The following is an 18,182-nucleotide window of genomic DNA, read 5'->3' as shown; positions in this document are numbered from 1 at the left end:
GGGAGAATTGGCATTTGTTAAGCAGGAATTATCAAGCGCTTTCTTATTTCTAATTACTTTTTAGGAGCACTGTGTTTTAAGTTTATCTGGGAAGCTAAAAATATGATTTCTTACGGCATTGATATAAATGCTTGAGTAAAGGTAATTGAAAAAATGAAAGTATACAGAAGTTCTTTTTAATAAGTAAAAATTCTAAATGTAGAGGAATTTTAAATCCAAAATTGACATTCAACTGAACCATCCCTTGAAGGAGGACAAATCTGTAGAAACTATAGAATAGCACTACTTGTACAGACTTAAAATAGTAAAAGAGTATGTTATTTGGGAAAATACTCTTAATGTTCCAGGGGTAACACTATTCTCATTTTATGGAAAACAATCAAGAATTGACATCTAAATACTAGACCTGCAATTTGATTACCTCTTAAGAAACAAAACATGAAATTAATTCCAGGTAGGGGCATAGTTGACTGTTGGCCGTTTACGACCGTGGTGAGTGATGCCCAGTAAAGGACTGCTGCTGATTGTCTGGACAGGAAGGAGGTTCAGAAGCAGACGAGGAAGAAGGATCAGAGGAAATCACCTCCTCCCCTTACATTAACACCCACGTGATGGAACAGAAACCCACCATCGGTGGCTATTCATGCCAACTTCTCAAACTAAAATAAAGCACTCAACAGAAAAGCTATATAAGCCAGGATGAATTCACTTCCTCCAATTTTCACCCTCTTTTGGATTTAAACTAATATTTTACTTACAATATATTTTCTTCATCATTATGAATAGGAATAAAAACAAAGAGAATGATCCTGGACTTTGAAGAAACAGCTGGGCTTCCTTGTAAACAGCCCTGCTTGGTTGTGTGATTCATTTGGTTTTATTCTTTAGTATTTTGACTACCAACTCTGATTTCTAAGCAAACAAACTGAAAAGCTACAGAATAAAATGGAACAAACTCTTAAGACTAAGGAATTAAACATAACCTAAACTTATTGTTAGAACTATAATGTAAACCTACAAAATTTTAGAGAAAATTGCAGTCTTTTAATAGATCTTGCTTTGCTCACTGCAGAAAGTGGAAATGCTTTACCATGATACAAAAGAATCTTCATAGTTTGGGCCCTGCCTATTGATTCAGTCTTCAGTCTTGTCCGCTTCTAACTTGTATGTCACGCTTTAGCAAACTTGGAGTTTCTGAACCTGTCACACTGTTTCATGTCACCAGGCTTTTATTTCCTTCCCTGTTCCCCTGCCTGAGTTAATCATTCCTTCCTCTGTGCTGCACATACTTCTACTAGTGCCCTTATCAGATATTATAGTCATCTGTTTATATGTCTGTCTTGGCTGTTAGACTGAGAATTCCTTAAGGGCGAGGGACCTCCCTTATTCACGTCTATGCCTAGCATGTTCCTTGGGTCACTTACGTTAAATTGGAAATACTGCTCAGAGGGGAATTAAGGGGTGAAATTGTTGCATAAAAGAGGGAAAGCAATCAAAGTTAGCTAGTAGGTTAGTAAGTTCAGGAACAACTGTGCGGGTTATCCAGGACTAGTATGAGAGAGACAAAACAAGGCAAAAACACAGGCAGCGATGTGGAACTGTTTTTTAATTCTTTTGATCATAACAGTGAGGGTGGTCAAGAACGTAGTGAGAATCTAAACAAATAGAGTTAAAGGCCATATTCATTTCAGAAGCCCCTACCATAAGGCTCCACCTTGTGTTCCTTATGTCTTAATGATATTCCAACGAGAAAAACCACATTGCAGTTGAAGTAAAAAGTGGTGAGAGGTGGAGCTACACAGGGTTTAATTAGCTCCACTGTGGAGTGAGATATGGGAAGAAATTTGGGAGAAGATTACACCACACAGAATTATTTAATGAAGGGGAAGAGTGTGGTTTTTATTCAAAAGGGTCACTGGAGCTTGGGAGAATTTCTGGCTACTGCTGGCCTTGCCTTTCTTGCCAACGTGGTTGGAGTCACTGTTAGGTCTCGTGTTGCCTCATCTAGTCTACTTCGGCATCACTGCTTGGAAGGAAACTCCAGAGATCAAGAACTCAGGGTTGGGAAAAGTCTATACTCCTGGAGCCTTGGGTTAGAGTTCAGAGCAATTTAGGCAGCTCAATGATGTTTGTCTTCTGTGACCTTGCCATCATCCCAGATAGTGTAGTACTATAGAAGCCAATATAAAATGCACTTAATTAATTCAAAGAGGCATTTAAATTGTTACTACACATAGAATATTTGAAAATATTTCTATTACTCCATATTTTCGCCAGATGCTCAGTAGTTAGTAATTATTATTATTTCACTATTTCAGTCCTATAATGCCACCTTGGCAATTACATTAAGGAATACATGTCATCTGGAGATGAATAGTGGTGATTGCTGCACAACAATGTGAATGTACTTAATGCCACTAAACTGTATACTTAAAAATGGCCAAAATGGTCTGGGCACGGTGGCTCACACCTGTAATCCTAGCACTCTGGGAGGATGAGGCAGGAGGATCACTTGAGCTCAGGAGTTTGAGGCCAGCCTTAACAAGGGTGAGACCCCGTCTCTACAAAAAATAGAAAAATTAACTGGTGCGGTGGTGTGCACCTGTAGTCCCAGCTACTGGGAGGCAGAGGCAGGAGGATCGCTTGAGCCCAGGAGTTTGAGGTTGCTGTGAGCTACATGACACTACTGTACTCTCGCACAGATGACAGAGCAAGACTCTGGCTCAAACAAAAAAAAAAAGGCTAAAATGGTAAATTTTATGTCATGCATATTTTACCCCAATAACAAGAGTATGTGTCAAAGATTTTTTATTGTATATTTTAATATATAACATGTATTTAAATATATATCAAAATTATTATAAAACACATGAAATTTACCATCTTATTTTTTAGTGTATAGTTCAGTAGTATTAGGTATATGCACATTGTTATAAAACAGATCTCCAGAACTTTCCTAGTTTGCAAAACTAAAACTCTATACCCATTAAACAACTATCCACTTTTCTCTGCCCCTAGATCCTAGTGAACACCACTCTACTTTCTTTTTCTATGAGTCTGACTACTTTAGATACCTCATATAAAAGAAACCACAGGGTATTTGTCTTTTTGTGACTGGTCCATTTCACTTAGAACAATGTCTTCAGGGTTCATCCATGTTGTAGCATATAACAGGATTTCCTTCCTTTTCAAGACTGAATAATATTCCATTGTATGCATACACCACATTTTGTCTATTCATCTGTCCATCCATAAGTGGGGTGTTTCCATCTCTTTGCCATTGTGAATAATGCTACCAAGAACATGGGTGTGCAAATATCTCTTTGAGATCCTGCTTTTGATTTTTTTAAATATATAACCAGAGATGGGATTGCTGGATCACATGACAATTCTATTATAATTTTTTGAGTAAACTTCATATTGTTTTCTGTAGTGGCTTCACCATTTTACATCTCCACCAACAGTGCACAAAGAGTTCCAATTTCTCCACATTCTCCCTGACACTTATTATCTTCTATTTTTTTTTTTTGATAGTAGCTGTCCTAAGGGGTATGAGGTGATATCTCATTGTGGTTTTGATTATCATTTCCCTAGTGATTAGTGATATTGAGCATCTTTTCATATTTTACTACCCACTGTATATCATCTTTGCAGAAAAGTCTATTCAAGCCCTTTGCCCATTTTTTAGTTGGGTTGTTTCTTTGTTGTTGAGTTGCAGGAGTTCTTTATATATTCTGTATATTAACCCCTTATCAGGTATATGATTTGCAATTATTGTCTCTTTTTCCATAGGTTGACTTTTCACTCATTTGACTGTGTCCTTTGATGCATCAAAGTTTTTAAGTTTGATATAGTACCATTCATCTATTTTTGATTTTGATGCCTGTGCTTTTGGTGTCATAACCAAGAAATCACTGCCAAATCAAATGTCATGAAGGTTTTCCTCTATGTTTTCTTCTAGAAGTTTTATAGTTTTAGGTCTCATGTTCAGGTCAAAGATTTTTTAAAAGTATAATGGCATCTGTTTTGTTGGTTAAAAAAGGTATTTGCCTTCTTCCTCAAAAAATGATGCAAGAAAAATAAAGAACTTTGATACTTTCCCAGCAGTTTTTTTTTTTTTTTTTTGAAACAGGGTCTCACTCTGTTGCCCAGGCTAGAGTGCAGTGGCACTATCATAGCTCCCTGCACCCTCCAACTCCTGGGCTCAAGCAATCCTCCTACCTTAGCCTCCCAATTAACTAGGACTACAAATGTCACCATACCCGGCTAATTTATTTTTATTTTTACTTTTTGCAGAGAGAGGATTTCTCTGTTGCCCAGGCTGGTTTTCAACTCCTGGCCTCACTCCCAAAGTGCTAGGATTACAGCCACTGCACCCAGATTTCCTGGCAGTTTTATTTGATTATCTAGGAAGGTAGGTTACAAAATGAAAACTTAAAAATTAGTGAAAGTGTAGGAAATTTTAAAGCTTATTTCAAAAATATTTACCTGACAAAAGTGAAACACACAAAAGTACACAGACTGAGATTGATAACAAAATATATGAGTGGAGGTAAGCATTTCATTTTTGTGACAGTGTGTCTTTGTAAATTGTAAAATTCAGTATAAGAATAAGTGATGTGCCTTGGTTTGGAAGTCCTCCTGGCATTTTAACAACACTGCAGTCCAGGTGGTAATTATGATGTGGTTATCACTGCATGTGTGAAGTTGGTTGTTTTTCATGTGGCATGACTGGATAACTCACAGTGCTTAAGGTTTTAGTCAATAAACTATTCAAGGATCAGCTACTCAGGAGGCCGAGGCAAGAGGATCACTTGAGGCCAGGAATGTGAGGTTGCAGTGAGCTATGATGACACCACTGCACTCCAGCCTGGGCAACAGAGTGAGACCCTGTCTCAAAACAAAACAAAACAAAACAATTCAAGGATCACTTGAAAAAAGAATATGAGTCCTGGCTGTTGTCTGAAAACTTTCCATTGATAACCTTTGGCAATATCAAGAAAACCCCAGTTTCAAACTTGGCAGAATGGGTGTCAGCCACTTGGAAGAAAATGCCAGCATTCTCTTAAGGAATGCAGCGTTATCAATTCTCTTGACAGTCCACAGGAGAATATTATGTGGAAAAATGGGGCAATGAGGGCTCTGAGTCTAAAAATGATTCAGAAGCCTCAGGTCCTGAGTTTGAAGAACTTGTAAAAATATCTTTATTTCACTTAATTTCCTTTTATTATGAATGTAAGAAAGAGAGGAAAAGAATCATGTTAAAAAAATGTCTAAAAGAGGTTTTTGCTATAGATTAAAAATTAAAATTCGAAGTGATAAGAAAATAGTTACAGTTTAATTGGTACATTTTTTCTTTCTTAGTGATACATAAAGTAATAGTGAATTTTATAATCAATGGTGTCATAGAGTAATGGTGACACCATGACTTAGAGTCTTATCATGGAGTCATGATGACACCACTGCTCTCTAGCCTGAGCAATGGAGCGAGACCCTGTCTCAAAAAACAAAAGACAACAACAACAACAAATCCAAAAACACAAAGCATGAGAGAAATGTGATTTAATATATGTTCATTTATGGAGGAGAGGGAAACCCTGGGGACTTCAGCTGACCACAAACTAACATAAGCTAACAGTTAATCTAATGTAATCACTGGCCACCTGAAAGAAAGCTGCCTCCACAAGAAGGAGGCTCACTGAATTCTGTGCTGAGTAGACCATCGTTGGTATATTCCTTGCTTTAGTATCCATCACTAGATAAATAGTAATAATTAGACTATACTAGTATATTTACCTAATTACATTGCTTAATATATGCCTCCCCCACCAGAACAAAAACTCTATGCAGGAAGGGGGATACTCACTGCCATATCTCTATACCTTAGAATATTGCCTAGCACATAGACGTTCAATTACTAGCTGTTCAAAGAGTGAGTGAATTGTGCTCAATTTAGTTGCCAAATTAGAGACAGATAATAACAAACTGGAGTACATTGAAAAGAAAGTGCTCAGGATAGTGAGGGGCCTGGAAATCTTGCCAGATGTCCTTCAACTCTATGCAAAATAATACATGAGGCACAGGACACTATCTGGATATATCTGAAGGGCTGTCACACAGAAGAGGCCGGCAGGTGGGACGCTGACTAAGCAGTGGAAGAGTTGGTTATACAGAGGGATATTCATCCAAACTGAAGGTTGGCAGGACACAGCTGGGCTCTGACATGCTCATTTTTAAAATATCTATCTGTATGGTAAACAAAAATTGCAAAAAAAAAAAAAAAAAAAGAGGGAAAAGAAATTTTTGTTCCACTTAACTAGAAAGCAGCCTGCCAGCAACCTCAAAAATCTAGTACAAATAACCCCTCACCTTACAAAAAAGAAGTTATGAAAAAGCCCATCCACTTTTTCCTTAAGAAAGGCATGGAGCCACCTACCCTTAACCCTTTCAAGATCAACTGCTTGTTGAACTGGAGTCGTGTTTTCCAAACTTCTGTCATTTGAGTACATTTTCACACTTTTGGTCATACCTAAATACCACCTGTACTTCCATATCCCTACATTTTTCTTTTGATTTTCCTTTGAAGCAAAATAAATGTATTTCAAAAAGAATTTAATAAAACTAGAATTCTTTACCATAAATAGAAAGCTGTCATACACATACATACAATGAAAATAAAACTTATTGAATTTTAGCTAGATACTGTTATTTGCCAAAAACTCGGAGGCACAGGTCTCTTTTTTTGTTGAAAAGGAAAATTAGCCATTAGAGAGGTGCTGAAGACATATTAACTCTAAACTGATTGGAAGGCTTAAAAGGAATTGAAAAGAGTACACTACTTTCTGTCTGTAAGGTCCAATATTATTTAATTCTGTGTCTGTGTATACAACCTAAGAGCATCACATGTCCAATGCCAAGTCATTTGGTGGAAGCTTGGAGACCCATTGGATTAGAAGTAGCAAGCACTCAATGACAACAGCAAAAGAGACAGATGACATTAGAGGGAATAAAATGAATTACAAAACTAGATAAAAGAACTATAAAAATATTACAGTCTGAGGCCACTTAAAGGGCTTTATATATGCCATTAGTCCAAATTGTTAATGATAATGAATTCATCCTCCCTTCATTCTATTATTTCAGAACATGGTTTTCTAAGGAAGAGTTATGTAACATGTTAAAATAATCATCAAGAAGGTACCTATAATAGAATGAAATTGATGCGTAAGGAGGTTTCTGTTCAGGTAGAGAATGTATTTCTGAGGAACACCTCGTCTCTGGTGATGTCAGAGAAATTTTGTGTCAATGGACTAAATTTTGCTTTTCTGGTCTAATCCACAATCTTTTGCACTCTCAGTAAAGTAAGGGAATTATCTTAAGTCTTGACACAAAAGAAATGTTAATGCAAGAAACACACACACACACACACACACACACAGCAGTTTCAGAAAAAATTACAAACTGAGAAATCCAGAAAAGTTATAAAGGGAGAAAAATATACTGTACATCAATACTAATACATATATTTTAATACAAGCTTATATAAAGATCATATTTGTTTTGAGCCCACTGCTTTAATTATTCAACTGTTTCAAGTGTGCATGTTCTGCTATCTGGAGGTCTGTGTCTTTTGATAAATACTTAGTGCCCAGCATAGAGGGGACAAGTATTATGGTAAATACAAGTACTTGTTAAAAGACTATCTGCATGAAAATTTCGATGTAACATTAACATAGTCAATTAACAGAGCTCCAGGGTGCTCATGGAGCATCACTGTAGGAAAGAGACTCTAGGACCAGACTGCCTAGATCCAAATTCCAGCTCTGCTGCCTACTAGCCTGGGAAGGTAATTCATTCCATATGCCTTAGTTTCCTCATCTGCAAAATGAGAATCATAATAGAATCCACTTTATATGGTTAGGATGATTAAATAAATTAATATTTGTTCCTAGAAATTATCTGGCATCTAGTAAGTGCTGTAACAACTGTTGGTTGCTTTGTTAAGTAAGGTCCTTCTCTGTGGAAAGAGAGGTGGCACACTACTCTCTCTGCGGGACCTGGAGAACACGCACAGCCTCATCCAAAGACTGCAGCACCCCCGGGCCCAGTGCTGCCATGTGGGAATGTGGCCCAGGTCACTGGATCTTCTAATTTTTAAGAAATTCCCCCAGAACCAGATTCTTATGTAATATCTTCCAGGTTTAAAAAGCAACACTCGAGTAAAACCTGTCTTAAGGCTGAATACGGTCCATGTCTCACTGGTTTGTAACTTCTGTTCTGGGTCAACCCAGGGAGTCTGTAGACCAGAGCCTGCCCACGTCTGGGTCGGGCCACCTCTATCATCTTAGACTGTGCTCGGCCCCTGAGGATGCAGAAAAAGGATCCAATTCTTCCTCATTAGTAGGGATGGGAAAATGAGGATGGTACGAGTTGTCCTCCTTATTGAGACACTTCTGTAAATAATAGACACTGGGATTTGCCATAAGCACGCCCTCGTTCAAGAAAGGTAAAGCCAGGAGCAAAAAGAGGAACAACAAATGTGGGAATTTTGTTGAGAACTTCCTTTCAAGTAATTCCCCCAATTCTTAATAATGTTAAATTTAAACTGTGCTGAAATGCGACTGGAGGGCTGTTGGGAACTTGTTATGTATTCAAACCTGATACACATAACTCAGAGATGTGAAGAAGCGGAGAGCTGTGCATATAGAGTGAAGAATTTTCATCCGTGCTCAGAGAGTCAATACTTATGTCTCCTCGGTAGGCTCAGTGTTTCAGGCCAAGTATTTGATTTGATATTCTTATACTGGGGCAGTAATATCAGAGGCTCTATTACTTTTTAAACACAGGAAATTAATGGGGAGGTGGTGGTTGCTTTGGCTAGAATTTGCCAGCACAGGCGGTTAGCGGCAGCTGCAAGCCGCCTTAGCTCCCCGACCACCAGCAGTTCTTTCTCAGTTCTTTGGGGGAAGGAACAAATGGTGTTGTTTACAGCTTTAATGGGTGTGGTTGGTTACTGTTAAATTGATGCTGCATAATTTGTAAAAAGCTTTATTATACCTTAGAAGGCTATTGTGAGGAACTCATGAAAGAAAGCATTTTGCAATTACTTTGAAAACTGTGCAAAGTGGATCTTATTATTAAAATTAAAACATGCTGAAGGTTAAGCAACATTCTTTTATTTATTCTTATAGTTTCTAAAATAAAATATCACAGACTTTTTAATGCTCTTTTGCTTAAAAGCTTCATAGACAAAAATCAAATTTTAAAAATAGAAAAAGTCACACACCAGTATAAAGCTAAGAACTTGTTCAATGCTAAAAGTTTTCCTCTAATGATGCAACTCTATGAAAATAGTTCAAGACATACATATGCTCCTTCCACCAATTTACGTCTGAAGATTGGTATATATTTTTGAAATATTTATGAAACATTGTTTCCTCCGATACAAATACAATGTGCAAACACTAGTAAGTAATTTTAACACATTTTCAAAAGGGAATAGACTGTCAATCTCCATATTATATCTAGCAATTATAGTAAAAAGTAATAAGTAACCTATACCAACTGTGTCTTTTGTGCCAGGCACTATGTGAAGTGCTGTGCATGCCAATTTGTAATTAATCCTTACAAAAATCCTATCAGGTAGGTATTATCATTATTCTCAGGTGAAGAAACTCAGGAAGAGAGAACTAGGTAACTTGCCCAAATTGCCAGTAAGTGGTGAGGCTGTGATTGAACCTCGACAGAATAACTCCAGAGCCAATACACTCTACTGCCCATAGAAAAGTAAAACTTCATTGATCTGGGTCACACTAATTCAGAATTTGTGAAAAATTCAGACATGAGCTTGGTTAAAGGTTTTAGACTATGATAAATTGTTAAGCAATTTAATGTATGGATATTAAAAGGAGTATACGATTTACTTATCAAAATGTTTTCAATAACTCTGAAATATAAACTACTATATGAATGACATCTGAATTGTGTTATCTTTTATGTGTTCAATAAAAGCTTCCATCTTTGTGTTCACTCAGTATATTTAATTGAAGTAATTTAACTGCAGTTTTTAAATACGATAAAACTCTACTGAGCTATATAGTTCATTATTACTGGCAGATACATGAAAGATCAAATTATTCATTCATAGTTTCCAGACAGACCATAGAATTTTTTCTCACTTCTGAGTATTTGTATATTTTGTCTTTCAGCCTGGTTTGCCTTATCCTTACTCACTTTCTACATGGTCTGCCTTTTTTTTTTTTTTTTTTTTTACCTTTTTTGAGGGGGGAGGATGGGAGTAGAAATGTAAAATACAAAAGAAAAAAAGCACAAAACATACTTAAAACTACCAACACTAGGGTGACCACTATCACTCAAAACTTAGAAAATGCCCAGTCTCTGGTAGAAGTCTCTACCCCTTCCAATCATAACCCCTCCTTCCTTTCTGTACTACCTTAACTTTTGTGATAATCACTTCCTTGCTCTTATTTGCAGTTTACTACCCAAGAATGCAGCCCTAAACACTATAGTTCGGTTTGCTGCTTTTTCGAGCTATATAAAGGGTATCATATGGCATGTACTTTTGTGTCTGTCTTCACTGAGCATTAAGCTATAAGATTGATCTTGGGTAGCTCCTCCACCTCACTGCATTGTAGTAGGGGTGGCAAACTATGGCCTGGGGCCTGTTTTGTCACATACATTTTTTTTTTTTTTTTTTTTTTTTTTTTGAGACAGAGTCTCACTTTGTTGCCCGGGCTAGAGTGAGTGCCGTGGCGTCAGCCTAGCTCACAGCAATCTCAAACTCCTGGGCTTAAGCGATCCTACTGCCTCAGCCTCCCTAGTAGCTGAGACTACAGGCATGCGCCACCATGCCCGGCTAATTTTTTCTCTGTATATTTTTAGTTGGCCATATAATTTCTTTCTATTTTTAGTAGAGACAGGGTCTCGCTCTTGCTCAGGCTGGTCTCGAACTCCTGACCTCGAGCGATCCACCCTCCTTGGCCTCCCAGAGTGCTAGGATTACAGGCGTGAGCCACCGCGCCTGGCCCACATACATTTTAACATGCATATTTCCGATTACTAATGAGGCTGCATGCAGTTTCATAAGTCTACTGGCCACTTGGATTTCAGATTTTGTGAACAGCCTGTCCCAGTTCCTTGTCCATTTTTCTGTTGCATTGTCTTTTCCTTATTGATCTGTAGTTGTATTTTATATATTCTGGATTCAAGCCTTTGCCTAGGTCCCATTCATTTTTTTATTCTTTTGAGACAGCGTCTTCTCTGTCGCCCTGGCTAGGGTGTAGTGGCGTCATTACAGCTCACTGCAACTTCAAACTCCTGGGCTCAAGCGATCCTCCTGTCTCAGCCTCCCGAGTAGCTGGGACTACAGGCATGCGCCACCAAGCCTGGCTAATTTTTTTTTTTTTTTAGAGACAGGGTCTCACTTTGTCTCTACCAAAAATAGAAAAAATTAGCTGGGTGTGGTGTGGGGCTGTAGTCTCAGCTACTTGGGAAGCTGAGGCAGGAGAATCACTTGAGCCTAGGAGTTTGAGGTTGCAGTGAGTTATGATGACACCATTGCACTCTAGCTGGGAGACAGAGAAAGACCCTGTCTCAAATAATAAAATAAAATAAAATAAAATAGTTCACTTTTTGCTTTTTGAAACCCTCCCCTTCCTTGTGTTCTCTCCACTAGACAGTCCTGATTACTTTCAGTCTCTGTCATTTTTATTGAGTTGTTCTTATTGTGGCTATACAGAAGAACTCAGTGCAAGATACTTATGCTCTGCCCCATTCTCTTTCTTAAAGACTTTATCTCTTTCAGTTCCCCCTGGAAATCACTACCTTCAGCTGTGCATCTGTAACTGCCTCTACCAGATGTGCCATTGCCACTTTAAATGCATGCCTGTAATGGGATTGCTCTTTAACCACACACCGACTCCCTTTGGGATGCCCCTCCTCCTGTAAAAGGCATCATTATTTCCATAGTCACTCAGGCTCAGAACTGGGAAGTCATCCTGGATTCCTCATTCTTTCTGTCCCTTCATATTCAGCCAGTCACAAGCTAAGTAAGTTCCTCCTTTGTAACATCTGTTATATCTACCCCTGGCATCCCATCCTTGTTGCTGCCTGTCACCTGCAGGTCCTTGTCACCATTAGCCTTGATCACTACAAGCAGTCTTCTAACTTTGCCCTTGCCTCCATCTCTCCTCACTGCAACCCTACATTAATCTTCTTAAAACACTTCTTTGCATCTATCAACTACTCATTCAAAAACCACTTTTTTAAAGAGAAAAAGTGAATTATGGTATATTCATATCATGAAAGTAAGGAGCAGTTAGAAGAATAAGGCACATCTGTAAGAATTGATATAAAAGGATTTTTCAAAGTATGTATAAAAAAGGTACAGAGCAATGTTTGTACTTGTGGGCATATTACGGAGGACGCAGGTGCGCATGTCTATATCATGGTCTAAAACAGAATTACCAAATTAAAACACCTTTGGAAATAAACTGGAAGCTTCAGGGCAGATAGAGGAGCCTGAGAAGAGATGACATGGCCTCACTTTAAAGTATTAAATTGCAGAAAATTTTAAGAGGAATCTCATGTTAAATCTCTATGGGTGTAGAGGAGACCCTGACTGGGAAGGAATCCTGGAATCTGTAAGGCCAAAAGGCCTTTACAACTATTTATCCTACATAGAATTGAGCAGTAACTCTCTAAGTAAGCCAGAACCTTCTCATATTCCATTTATTTCCAGCCTTATTTTCTGCTTCTCCCCTACAAAACCTTCTTTAGTTCACTGCTCTGTGCATTAGCCCCTGCAAATGCCTCAACTTCTTAATCTTTTTCTGTTTATCTAAGTCCTACTTTTTCTTCAAGGATCAATTAAAATCCTAACTCAAGTTTCAACTGATCTTACTCAAAATTGATTTCTCCTTTTTCTGACACATCTTGTAGCACACTATTTCCTCTGCATGTACCTTGTACTGTAATTTTTCATTCACTCATTCAACAAAACTTACTGACCATGGCTCATATGCCAAATACTGTGCTAGGCACAGGGCATACAAAGATGGATTAGATATAGTTCCTGACTTTGAAGAGTTTAATGATCTTGTTCAGTTTGACCGAGTAGAATATAAGATATTTGAGGGCAGAAACTGTCTCATTCCTCTTTATATTTCTAGTACTAATCAGCATCTTCTACTGAATACATACATACTATATATCTATTGCTGTTAATGGTGATGATGAAAGACAAAAAGATTCTTCTAACAGTAGTGAAGCAATCTAGAGGCTAGCAAAATTTTACTCAATATGTAATTCTACTATAAATTCAAATAAGGAAGCTACCATCTATCCTTCTGCTGGGTTTTTAGTATTGTAGAAAGTCTTTTTACTCATAAAGCTATAAATGCTCTAAAAATCCCTAAGGCTATTATTATTCAGATTGTTTTCTGGGATTGAACAAGGAGGTAAACTAACCCTTTTGGATCATTTGCAGACTTAATTTAACTTTTCATTAAGAAATTCTATAATAACCACTCATACATATGTCATACACTCTCATACGTGAATATACATAGACAGTCTACAAGAAATCTCTAGACAATTTCAAATTTTCACTGATAAGCAAGAGTCAAAAGCTGCAATTTGGACTCTTGTGTTAAAAGAACGCTGTTAATGAGTTGTCACTTTATCATAATATGGTGAAAGAAATCATTACTTTATAATAACCCAGAAAAACATATCACAAAAATTGTACTGAAAGCTCACTATGCAGTTGATAGACTTGTAAAAAGGCTCCAGAAAAATTCAACTAACATGGATGAGACTTTAAGTTTCTTGAAAGCAAGAGTTATGTTTTTTATTTCTTTCATAGTCCCTAAGATACCCGGTACAGCAGTGTACGTAGGAACTACTACAAAAACATTTGTCAAGTTGTAGTTGAACCCTTGAAGTGAACATATAAGTAACCAATAGGCAATTACTATATACTAGAGAGGGAACGAAGGAATTATTTTAATGACCTCAATAGGTTGGTCAAAAGTTTCCTGCAAAAGCTGGGTTTAAAGGAGGAAAGATACCCAGTCTTACCCCAGCTGTGGAGACAGGGGGTATTCTCACAAGAGGGATAGTAACAGTTAACTTTTACCAAGTATATCAAGTGCTTAATGAGTGCCTTTTTTAAAAGAGATAAGGTCTCACTCTGTCACTCAGGCTGGAGTGCAGTGGCACGACCATAGCTCACTGTAACCTTGAACTCTTTGGCTCAAGTACTGTTTCTGCCTCAGCTTCTCAAGTAGCTGGAACTACAGGCATGTGCCACCACTCCCAGCTATTTTTTTTTTTTTTTTTACTTTTTGTAGTAGACGATGTCCTGCTGTGTTTCCCAGGCTGGTCTCAGACTCCTGGCCTCAAGTGATCCTCCTGCCTTGGCCTCCCAAAGTGTTGGGATTACAGGCATGAGCCACTGTGCCTAGCCCCAGGTAGATCATCTTGTATTATCTCCTTTGATCCTTAAAACAACTCTGAGGTAAGCACCACTAGAATCCCCATTTTACAGGTGAGGAAACTGAAATATAGCAATGTTTACAAATTTGCCACATTTAGTGACAGAGCCTAGATTCAGGACCCAGGAACTGACTCCAGAGACTTGCATGCTCAAAGCCTATGTTATCATTTCTCCTATGTAGATGTGAATAATGACTCAAAGGCCAAAAAGAAAAAAAGTGTGGGGAACATGGTGGGGGGAGAAGGAGAAATTGCAGAAGGGAGGTGTAAGTTGTTTTGTGTTCCGGGTAGAGCTTTGGAAGCACAGGCAGAGAGTAGAAGGTGACAAGTGAGTTCATTCATAATAAAGGGGATAACTTTGAGACATTCTACATTGAGACAAAAATAACGTTTCATTGTCCTCAAGTAAGTACACCACCATGGAAACTTTGTGTGACATTATTTGAAGTGTACTTGTAAAATTGTACAACTGGGGAGTGGGGAGAGAGAGAGAGATGGAATTGAATGGAAAATAAATAAGTTGTTCAAGATAATTATAACCACCACAACCCAGGGCAGGGCAGTAGGAATTTCCAAAGGGTCTCCTGCTCCTGCCCCCACTGGAACTTTACTCTCTGTCCCATGGCTTCTATTTGGAAAAAACTGAGGAAAATAATGTAAGAGACAGGCTCATGATGAGCCATGAGCACACACAGCTGTCACTAGGCCATTTTATTTCTGCAAAGGTTGCTCATTCCATGGTGACCTCTGAGAGGCAGGAGGTGTGACTCTTCCATACTCCTTCCAGCAATTCCAGGACAGAATTTCCAGTGCCAAACAGAAGGCTGGCATGTTTTACACTACCCTCCATTCACCCCTATGTACACTGGAGTGGCAGCTGGAGGTCAGAGACGACAGAAGAAGAGCAGGGAATCTATATCTGGAAAGTGGTTTGTGGAGCTGGGCTAATGTTGAAAGCCCTGGCTTCTGAAGCAATGGCAAAGGCAAAGGCAAAGGCAAAGACAGAAAAAAACTAAAACAAAAGCATGTGGAAGAATTGGAGTGCAATGGGGCAACAGGAGACTGGGCGCCTGTACCAAATAGGAACCAGGTGCAATTTTAAAAGATGTGCCTGTTTTATGTGCTAACATTTGCACACTATGCCCATACTTACACTCTGTTACCTGCTCCAAGCACCTAGAGTGGAAGGTAGAAATTATACTGCTTTTACAGAAAGAAGGAGTTCTGATAATAACAAAACCAAAAGGACTTTTGAATAAAGCCGTAGATCTTTCTGATTCAAGGATGACTGCATTTATACAAATTTGTCTGAGACATTAACATTGTTGGAAGGAAACAAATCAGAACAACTTTTCAAGTTACTTTAAGCCCTATGATCCTACGGTGGATTGTGCGGCAAATATTAAAGTATAGATCAACATGGCTGTGATCTAAATTTTATGCATAGACATGGTTTCAGGATTAAGGAGAACATGTGTGTGTGTTCTATGGATTTAAAGAAACTAGTCCTAAAAAATAATTGACAAGGAAAATCAATGGAGTGAATACAGTACCACACCACAAGTATTTTCTTAAATGATTTTTTAAATAGTATAGAAAAAATTCACGATTGGTTACTTCTCTGATTATCAGCATTATCTTAACCCATTTTTAACTTTCATAATTAAGAAGATCAAGAATACTAATATTTTTTTGCCTTAGCCTTAGATAAAAATAGGAATGTGAACATGTTAAAAGTACATGTACAGATTTTATGTATGTCCCTGGAATAGAGTTTGTTTGCTGGCCAACTTAATTTTTGACAAAGAAAAATGGGCTGTTCTTGCTTCTTGCACAAAGATGCACTGTTTTCAGAGCAAAACCAAAAAAAAAAAAAAAAAAAAAAAGGAGAATTTGTGTTAACAAAAAAGTTGAAGAAAAATTAAGATAATATCAAACATGATAATTTAGTTAGTATAAACTTTCTATGAACTGATAAAATGTGTGGCTTACTAGAATTGAAAAAATATAACTTTGCAGTAATAAGAACTTAAAATATTAATATCTGGATAGCTTTAACAGCAAGCAAGACACTCTAAATTTCATTTTTAGCACCCCACAATTAAAGATGTCATTCTTTTCAAAGGCTGTTTTGTCTATGCAGTTGTACAGTACTCTAAAGTTTCTAAAAGAAATGAGGCAAAGTGTTTGTGAAGTCGAGCCGCCTCCATTCCTTCCACAGAGCTGCCATCTGGGCTTGTTTATTTGTGTTTCCAACTTTCTGGAACAGAGAGTTTCGCTGTTAGGGACAGAGCACCGAGCAAAGGAAGTGTCTTACAGGAGGCTACTCTTTTTTTTTTTTTTAATTTTCAAACTTCTAGTTTATTTTGGTCAAAAATATCAAATGACTAGCACAATTAAAAAATTTAACACAGTTGGAAACCTCAGAATTGTCTTAGCAAACAATCTTCCACAATATGATGGAAGTAATATTTCCTACCTACTACCTTCTTGTGCTTTTCAAATCTTTTTCAAAACACAAATTGTCATTAAGGCTATAGCTATTTGTCCTGGAAGTCAAACATTTTTCATAAATCCTTCTATAAATAGATATTTGATTTAAAAATGAAAGGAGTATTTCCCAGCAGTTTCCCTAATTTTAGAAAGTACATATGAGCCATGTTACCAACAAAACGGAGCAAACAAAACAAAAATCTTTTAAAATATAATTAAGAGATAAAACATTACTGTTCGATTGATTACATAATCTAATTATGAAGAACAGTTTCAAACTTCACAAGCCAACAGTTTGAAAAATTAATAGTCTCTTATCTTTGAAACATTTAACAAATAAAATAGAAGCAAAAAGTACCTTGTAGTGTAAAATCCAGCAATACATATTCGTAAGCAAATTCTGTCTTTGTTTCCACTTGCGGTCTCTTCAGGGTAGAAAATATTTTTCCAGGGCTGCTATCATCAGGGTCTTCTAGCTTTCTAAGTCCGCACCCCATGGCAAAATCTGTAAGGAATTAAATTGCAGGAAAGGGGAGGGAGAGCAGCAAATTCTGTTGTTTAAGCTGCAAAAAGAAAGTTATAGACTTAACTGCTTTGATTTTGTTTTCAGCTAAATCATAGATAGCCAAAAAGAAAACATTTGGGTCCAAAGAAAGGAGGAGAAGACTTTTTCTATCCATTTTTCTGTAAAGTCATTGAACCCATGATTAAGCTCCAGCTCCAGGAGGCTGGGCTTGATCTTAGAGAAACACGCAAGCTGCTACAACTTAGCGGAGAATTTCCATGCCACGTCAATTTACAGCCAGCCCCCTACCAGAGTTCTGTAGCTCAGGGCACCAACAGTGCTTTGTCTACCCAGTTGGCTGGATGATAAAAGAGGTGTCCAAAAACGGAAATAAAAAGGCAAAAGTGCAACTTGGATGTAATTATCTGCAAGTAGAAGACAGATTCAGACACAGCAGCATACAATTCTTTTTCTGTTTTCTCTCTTCTCTCCTATGCCCACCCTCCTTCCTCCCAGCTACTACCAAGAAAGCAAAAGGACAGAGGGGTGGGGAGAGAGAGCGGGGGGGGGGGGGGGGGGGGGGGGTGGAGAGAGAGAGAGAGGGAGAGAGAGAAGAGGAATGGGAAAAAATGGATTCTCAACATGGTTGGAAACAAAATTCATTTCC

The 18,182-nt window shown here is 37.8% G+C and overlaps 1 protein-coding gene across 1 annotated transcript in view; it reads right to left on the bottom strand.

The window, feature by feature from the left end:
* RFTN2 (raftlin family member 2) overlaps window positions 1–17,646 on the bottom strand; it is a 50,520-nt gene extending 32,874 nt beyond the window's left edge. Inside the window, exon 1 of the mRNA XM_069468937.1 lies at window positions 17,369–17,646. Coding sequence (XP_069325038.1) covers window positions 17,369–17,507 — 139 coding nt within the window. The 5' untranslated portion in view covers window positions 17,508–17,646. The remainder of the gene's footprint in view (window positions 1–17,368) is intronic.
* Window positions 17,647–18,182: the final 536 nt, after the last annotated feature.

Source organism: Eulemur rufifrons, chromosome 1 (assembly GCF_041146395.1).
Source record: "Eulemur rufifrons isolate Redbay chromosome 1, OSU_ERuf_1, whole genome shotgun sequence".
Taxonomy (NCBI): Eukaryota; Metazoa; Chordata; class Mammalia; order Primates; family Lemuridae; genus Eulemur; species Eulemur rufifrons.
This window is presented reverse-complemented; position numbering and strand designations above follow the sequence as displayed.